This window comes from Pempheris klunzingeri, chromosome 6 (genome assembly GCF_042242105.1).
Source record: "Pempheris klunzingeri isolate RE-2024b chromosome 6, fPemKlu1.hap1, whole genome shotgun sequence".
Classification (NCBI taxonomy): domain Eukaryota; kingdom Metazoa; phylum Chordata; class Actinopteri; order Acropomatiformes; family Pempheridae; genus Pempheris; species Pempheris klunzingeri.
The window spans coordinates 18172471-18180924 of NC_092017.1; the positions used below are offsets into that span (position 1 = coordinate 18172471).

At 42.8% G+C, this 8454-nt stretch overlaps 1 protein-coding gene across 1 annotated transcript; it reads left to right on the forward strand.

Moving 5' to 3' along the window:
* Positions 1-441: 441 nt before the first annotated feature.
* LOC139202668 (serine-rich adhesin for platelets) lies at positions 442-7699 on the forward strand. Its single transcript, XM_070832214.1, has 10 exons — positions 442-540; positions 811-963; positions 1188-1293; positions 1574-1697; positions 2342-4566; positions 4606-4747; positions 5234-5402; positions 6079-6241; positions 6339-6471; positions 6972-7699. The coding sequence occupies exons 1-10, from the start codon at positions 476-478 to the stop codon at positions 7136-7138; spliced, it is 3447 nt and encodes a 1148-aa protein (XP_070688315.1). The 5' UTR covers positions 442-475; the 3' UTR covers positions 7139-7699.
* Positions 7700-8454: the final 755 nt, after the last annotated feature.

An 8454-nucleotide genomic window follows, 5' to 3' on the forward strand; every position in this document is an offset into this window, starting at 1 on the left:
GATCCCAAGTATCGGCTGAAACGTTCGTGTCACTCTCACCTAACGTTTCACCTGATTGGATGGAGATGAGCGCTTTGTCCAATCAGAGACGCGTGTGGGCGGGACTTCCGCCTGCTGCCAGCAGGGAGGCGGGTCTGTGTGATTGGAGGGAAATTTAATCAAAATAGTCGTGCAGCTCCCCAAAACATTGCGTGAAAACTGGACTACAGCTTTAAAACAACACGTGCTGTCAAGTATTCACGGGACAAAACTACGAATAACCCACACTGGCTGTTGGTAACTGTGTATAAAAACGTAGTTAAATGTGTGCAGGCACTGAATAGGTTTCTGCACGCTTTCGGTCGCTGTTAGCTTAGCCTGCTAGCCTCGATTAGAAGTTATCCATAACTTCCTGCACGCCGGACGGGCTATGGGCTAATTCAGAAGATGCTGATACACGACCGTAGGAGGGAAGTTTCAAAATATAACGTCGGTCATGGATCGAAAGACGAGGAGGCTCGAAAACCAACTTTGTAAAGCTGTGAACGATGGAGATCCGAGGTGAAGCTCAGCCCCCTTTTCTCTTTGTTTTGTCCACACATGCCTTCTGTTGATGAGATGCGTCAGCGCTCACTTTCTATTAACACTGCTCGGTGCTTTACCCACAGGGCTTTTGTATAAACAGTTATACTTTTTTTTAATCCGCTATTTATTGACTACAATGTTTTACACAACATCACAAGTTACTTTTGTTTCCTAAACACTAAAGCTGTATGCCCCAAAACAATACACAGTATGATCAGATGGTGACAGATCTCTCTTCCTTGATAGATCTGTGCAGCTGCTACTTTCAGAAGGTGCGTGCCCCGACCTGGTGGGTGGTAAAGGAGTGGCTGCAATACACTTGGCTGTTGGCAAAGAGACTGAGAAGAACACACGCTGCTTGAAAATACTGCTGCAACACGGAGCAAACCCCAATATCAGGTACAGTTAGATCACCTTCCTCAGCATTGTCAGTGATGCTGATGCAGCACCAGTAAGCCTGCAGTGACTTCTTCCATCATGGTTTCCAGATTATCCCGTCCCCCTTGAATATATGTTAAATAAAGACACAAGATACTGCTGACTGTCTTTGAGCATGGCGGTAATGTCATGTTTTTTTTTTTTTATGTGTGATGTTAAGTTTTGTTCTCTTGTATTTTTCCCAGATCATCAGACGGTCTGACTCCTGTTCACGTTGCTGCACTGTGGGGTTGCTATCAAAATCTGAAGCTGCTTTTGATGAATGGAGGGAACCCAAACAGTAAAGATAATGTAAGAACTGTTGAATGTTATTAATCATTTTTCATACGGTAACTACATCGACCAAGTTTCAGACAGCTGAGCCGGACATTGGTAGTCAATTCATAGTTAAATGCACACAGATGCATTCACATAAACATTTAGATGAATCTATTGTTATAAGTGATTGAAATCTTGTTATGGGTCTGTATTGCAGCTGAATTAATACACAGAAAATACCCAAGCTGTGTCAAAATATCCACCGATGTTTGGCTTTAAGTGTTTGTGCTTGTTCTTTCCTTCATTTATGTAGGAAGGAAATACACCAGGGCAGCTTGCAGAGCAACAGGAGAATCGCAAATGTTCCCAGCTCCTTCGGGAGTACCAGGCCAGCTCAGTGGACACAGAGGAGGACGACTTACCTCAATTCCAGTACTGTAAGAAAGTTTCTTTGAAGGCATTATCATGTTAGAGATAACTTATTCCTGAAAAATACCACGTCAGTGCTAAGGTACTTTGTCCAGTTTGTGTTGTCTCATAACAGAAAAACGTGGAGATAACGATACTTATGCAGTAGTACTGTATCTCCGGCACAGTAAAATGTAGTAAGTTAAGTTAAGTATTTCACATTGTGCTTGGCTGCAAGGAGATTGTCATATCATAGTAATACCACAGTTGTTGTACTAATCATAAACCAATCTAAAGTCTTAACTTCCATAAATTCCTTGAAATTTCAAAAACACGTATCTGACTAATCTATCTGAATAGTTTATAGCATTTCAACATGGAGACTCTACCAGTATTGATCTTGAATTTGATGTCTTAAATTTTTTTTTTAGAACAAAGGCAAAAATACTTTATACTTCAAAATTTGACAGCATTTGCATTCATTATTTTCCCAGCCAAAGAAAAAACTAACTCAAGGTATATTGCCATAATGTAGTTTTTTTATTAGTGTATTAAAATGAAATCAGACAAGTTGCAGCCATGTTGTTTTCATGAATTGGTCTGGCTAGTGGTGATTTTTCGCCAGTGCAGGAAGTGTATTAACTGTGTTTCTCTTTTTTTTTTTTCTCCACAGCTGTGTATTCAGACCAAACAGACACGTCCGGCTATCCTGAATCAGACTACAGCTTCAGTTCCTGCTCGTCTATGATAAGTGACTTTGGCGAGGCCCCGCTGAGCAGCACGAGGCGCTCATCATTTTTCAACATATCTGACATAAATGGAAGGCCAAGCTGCAGAGGAATACCATATAACAGACTCTCTGACATGGACACTCAGAGGCATCGCAGCCAGGGCTTGAATCCTTCGTCCTCACATTGGGCACCTGAAGGTCCCTCCATACTATCAAGCACTCGCATGTCTGCAGTGGGACTTGCAGCCGCAATGCCGACTCTTAAAGAGGATGATTTATTTGCTAATGATGACGTGTTCAGATCAGAAACAAATAAACATCCTGCTACAACTGATAACAGAATCTGCCCCTCCAGAAGAGACACTCTCCCAGCGTTTCCCTCCAGGCGAGCGAGCCGCAAGAGCGTGAGCTTCAAAGATGTGGATGAATATTTCCCTGTTTTCAGTCCAGAACCTTCCAAACAGCAGCCTGTTGGCAGCCAGAGCACCTTACCTTTTGACCTGTCTGAGTACTCTGACTTCCTGGATTCAGAACGGATGGCCACTGTTTTACACAAGCAGGGCATTGACGTCACGTCACCGGATCATGTTTACGTTTTTTGCCGGGAGAGCAGCGAGAGCACAGAAGATGACATGGAGAAAACAGTCATGAGTTACTGTGCTTTGGAAGAAAGTGATGATGAACAGGAAGCTAAAGATGTTAAAGAGGCCCAGATGAATATACCTGAACAACCAGCCCGTCTCTGTGTCGCCAGCAGCGGCAGTGAGACTGGCAGTAGTCATTATAGTAGCTGCGAGAGCGACCATTACACCAGTGCTCTGGATGCTTCTGTGCACCCAAGCCGTCTCTTACTCCCCAAAGTAGAGGAGGTTTCTGCTGGGGCTGAAACTAACAAAAAGATTCCGATTTCTACTGACTCTGATTCTGAGCTTACAAGGCAAGATGGGACTCTTGTTCAAACAGAATCCCAGCTAGATTCAAAGCCTGAAACTATAGAGCATTCGCCAAATATGCTTGATAAGCAGGCTCTGTTTGAAGTAAAATATCCAAGCAATGACATATTTGAAGTTTGTTGTGATCCCGTAGTGGAGACTTCAAATAATGGTGGCGTGAATAAAGCAGCGGAAGCGACACAGGAACATTTTGGCCTTCCATTCACACCAAGTCCCTTTGTAACAGGCAGGACTCGCTCGAGGTTGAGTCGCTGCTCACTGAGAACGAGCAGAACCCCAGACGTCCTCCTCACGTCCTCTTTGTTCGAGGAGACACTCCCGACACCAGTTCGATCACGCCGCCAGACACCCAGGTCTCAGAGCAGCGAGGACTTTTACAGTTCACCACATGCACCTTGTTTTACACCATCCTATTCAGGGAGTAGCACAGGAGGAGGCTCCTTGTCTGCTGATTGCCAGGACACGCAGTCCAGCACCCTCAGAGCAGGTTCAAGTGTCAGCAATAGTCAAGCTGACACTCTTATTCTCTCCAAGAGCGTAACTGACTCTGCTGATGAATCGCAGACTTTATCTGACACAGTAGTACTGGAGAAAAATCAGGACTCTTCATTGGACGATTATGAAAGAAACCTTGCCGAGATTATACTGGCCATGCAAGGCCACGGTGTTGCTGAAGACGCAGATTTTCTGACTGATGATCTGACAAGTACAGACGAGGCAACAAAGAGAATAGCAAATGATGGCCCCGGTAAGGACAAAATAGGCAGCTTAAAAAATGAAGATGTCTGGATCACTGAGGACTGCAGCTCTCAGCCGGACTCTGTGTCATCTTCATCCAGCTCCAGCTACTTTTCCCCAAGGAGGTCCAGGGAGGACCAAGACCTTTCTTGCACTCCAGGCACTGGATGCACCCCCAGATACAGCATGAGCCGTCTGTCCAGCTGCCGCAGGCCACAGCATCTGGCTGACCTGTCTTACACGCCTGGAGGGCGACCACTCATTCAGGATCTGGAAGAGCCAGTGGAGTACCTCTACACTGATACAGAAAATGGCCACAAGCTGATCGAGACTCATGTCCCGCCGACAGCAAACACCTCGCTCAGCTCCAGCATGAGCGCTAGCAGCAGTGAGGAGACCGTCCTGTATGACTGGCGCTCCATGCAGACTGACATGATGAAGAACAGAGAGAAGGAGAACCAGAAGCCCCAGATGGTGGTACAGAAGGAGGGAAATGATGAGGATTTGTTGCCAGAGACCAAAGGGATGACTGACAAGCAGCTGAGACTGAGGCTCGTAGAGCTTGGGCAGAGCCCAGGCCCTATCTGCAGTCGGACCAGGCCCACCTACATGCGAAAGCTGTGCCGTCTGTTGCTGGAGTCAAACTCCCAATCACCACGTCACCAGAAGCAGCCAGACCAGCCACAAACGGGTAACACTCTTGCTCACACTTTCGATTACTATTTAGCTAATTTAGCTATTTAGCTATGATTAGGTAATGATTGTATTTCTGAACTTGCGGTTTGGGTTGTGAGCAGTTCTAAGATGAGATGGGGAATGTATGAGGCTATAAATGGCACATATGCTTTTTAATGCTAAATTCATAATTATGTTACTATATAAGTGTTTTTTTTTTTACTGTGAAGTAGTGAAATGTTTGTGGCCTTTAGTTGACTGTAAAATGACTTATACAGAAGCATGAAAATGGAAAAATAAACTCATTATTTGTGCTGAAGCTCAGCACTACTGGCGATTTAAGAAGGCACCGCTTTGTGGGTGGATTAGGTTAGAACCACTGAACGAACGATGCATATTAATACACTCAACTTATCATCGCTGTCACTGACACAGCAAGTCATTTTCTTGTGTTGTCTTATTTCTGGAGAGTTAGGTTATAGTCCAGAATTGTGTCGGGCCCTGCGGACATTCGAGCTGCCTCACTGCCACGCCGACGAGCAGGCTTTGTGCCAGCAGTTTGACCAACCGGATCAAAACAGAAAGTGGAGGGAGGGCATCATCAAGTCCAGCTTCAACTACCTGCTGCTCGACCCAAGGTCTGCCGTGTCTCATGTTGATTTGTGTTTATCAGTGCTTTATTCTTAGCAATGTTTTAACTCCTCCAAGGAAAGATGGTGTGAACCTCACAGCAATTTTTCACTTTTATTTTGCTTGATGATTTGCTTGATTTTGATTCTACAATTCCGATGCTTGTAATTAGGGCACAAGGCCGTGCTGTGAATGAAAAACGGCCATTATGAGATGTCTCGAGTTTAGATCTCGAGCAAGAATCATTTTGGGATTTGTTTTGGGAATTCATACATTGATATTTTGCCCTATAATCAGAAAGTAGCAATTTTTGTCAGGTGTCAGTTATCATAAATGTCACTGGGGTGATCAAAAAAGTTTAAAATGCAAGTGAAATTTGCAAGTGTCTTTTTCAAAAGAGCAATATAAACTAATCTCCACATAGGTGTCTTTTTATCTATCAGGCTCAGTTCTTATAAGGCAAGCAGAGCTAAAACTAACAAAACAGCTGATTTTATAGATTAATGGACACAAGGACAAACAGTTTGTAAAATCAACAGTAATAACTGTGTCTCAAACGTGATCTGTATGACAATAGTGTGGGTAGTTAAGACTTGACACTAGGAACTGAACATCGGTCATCGCTTAAACACCTTTCACCTTCCAAGTTTGATGAAATGGATCTTTGTTTCTCTTCTCTGCCAGAGTGACGAAAAACCTCCCATTTCGTAGTCACACCATGACTCCACAGGAGTGTTTCCAGACATTTGTCCATGCTATATTTTATGTGGGCAAAGGAAAACGCTCCCGCCCCTACAGTCACCTGTATGAGGCTTTAGACTACTACAAAGGAGACAAGACGTCCAAGGTAAGGCAGTGCACACCGATCAATCTTATTAAGAAATGTAAAATATAATGTAAAATATGTATACAAAACCTTGTGCTTTTTCTTCTCTGTATGACAGAAATTGTGCGCCAAAGTGCAGCACATCCTTCAGGTGTGGAACGCCGAGCAGGGCGTCATCTCCCTACATTGTTTCCAGAATGTCATTCCAGTGGAGGCTTACACGAGAGAGGCCTGCATGGTGGAGGCCATTGGTGAGTACGGTGAAACTAAAAGCCACTTACCTCTGTTAAATGACAAACATTGATGTAATCTGCTGGAAAACTCCTGTTGAAATACTTATTCCCCGTCTGTTTTGTATCAGGGCATTGGTCTAGACTTACTTACTGCATTGACACAGCTAAATGAGTACGATTCAGGAGAGGGATGTGGTTGTGAAGAGCAACATGAGGGACTTCTAGAGGACACATCAATATTTCACTGGTTAAATCCATGTTTGTGTTTTTGAAACTTGCAAGTGTGACCATTGTCAAGAAATCAAATGTGAAGCTCAAGCACCTGTAATGTCATGACTGCTCTCGCCCATTATTATTGAATTTAAATTTTGATAGACTGCAGACTTTTGATATTAGAAAGTATGATGCATGGCTGTTTGTTTTCCTACATCCCTACATAAAGACAAATGAAACCGCAATCATTAATCTCATACAAGTCCAGCATGTCAGTAACCTCCGTAATTCTCCAATTATCCCAGGGTTGAAGATGCTCACCAATCAGAAGCGAGGGGACTTTTATGGGGTGGTGTCCAACTGGCAGGTGAAGAGGAAGCGGGAGCTGGGCGTCCACCTGCTCTACCGGGCTATGCAGATTTTCCTGGCCGAGGGTGAGAGACAGCTCAGACCAGCAGACATCAGACAGTAGTGACTCCACCGGAGGAGGTATGAACAGCAGCAAAATGACAATGCACAGGGGGAAATATACCACTAGTCCAGGGTACAAAGCATTCGTTCTATAAACTTTTTTTTTTTTGCTCAGGAGTTGGGTGAGGTTTACAAAACCATGATTCCTTGAGCTGTTACCCATCATTTAATTGTCTACCTGCTATACATGAACTCTAATCTGTCCGTCCCCCAGCAGTAGACAGTTAATCCTGGTTCGTGTGAATGCTTTATATACATTTCCACTTTGCATTACTTGTATCTTTATCGGCCCACATGTGACAAAAATAACGTTTCCACAAAAGAAACCTAAGGGTGTAGTGATGATAGGTCTGTAGCCTATAGACTGAGGGGGACAAAGTGGGTGAAACATGAAGATGATGTGGAAATCAGGTTTTTCAGAAGTCTTGAGAAACTAGCACGACAAAGTTATTTTCCAAAAACGTTCTTCCCAGTAGGACACTTTGCCTCCGACTGCTGTAGTACTAATTATTTAATCAAGTGAATCCACAACCAATATAAAATGCATTTCGGCATAATCAAGTTAGCTGGTGTCACATTGCACATAGACAGGCTTATGTATTATGCATTAAAAATATTTTTAGGAAGGAGCTGGGAGATTATTAACAAAACAGGCCTGATATTGACTGATTATTTTTGTGGTGTTTAAAAAAAAAAAAAATGATGATGAGGTTGGTGACTGGTACACAGCGTGATAAGTGGTCTCGATAAATCAACAGTTTTGTGTGTAGTTTTAGAAACGTCCCGTGTAAAATGTGATATCAGTTGTTTACATGGCTGGATTTGTGCTGTTTTATTGTTTAAAAATGCATTAGCACTATATAATGGCTGCCAATAGTGATAGGTTTTTGCAAATATACATGTTTTTTAGAAGTTGATATGTCGATAACAGTATGGTTTGTTTTGTCTGTAGTACATAAGCACTTACACTGTTGATCGGTAGACGGAACAAGTTAGTAGCAGAACTAGTTTGTGTTTCACATCATTGTGTTACAGCTATCATTTGGTGTCATAATCTACATAATGTTGTCAGCTAGTAAAATCAGTGGAAAAAAAGGGATCTTTATCAGTCAAAGAAATACCAAACTGAAGTCACTGTTTTCTTGAAAACTTGTGTAACAATCTCATCTCGTGGTTCTCATTCTCCTCAGGTTAACTTGATCAATTATCTTGAAGGTGCAAATATTTTCTAATTAACAAATGAAAAGATAATTTATAATATTTTTTTTACATCCCAATCCTCTGGTTGAAAAAAAAAATCAAAGCAGAAGATCATAT

Excerpts from the sequence above, each read along its gene's own strand:
- LOC139202668 (XM_070832214.1), top strand. The coding sequence starts at position 476 with ATGGATCGAAAGACGAGGAGGCTCGAAAACCAACTTTGTAAAGCTGTG. Across the intron at positions 4,567-4,605 it reads ACCAGAAGCCCCAGATGGTG|ACCAAAGGGATGACTGACAA; the intron begins GTACAGAAGGAG and ends TTGTTGCCAGAG. Across the intron at positions 6,472-6,971 it reads CTGCATGGTGGAGGCCATTG|GGTTGAAGATGCTCACCAAT; the intron begins GTGAGTACGGTG and ends CAATTATCCCAG.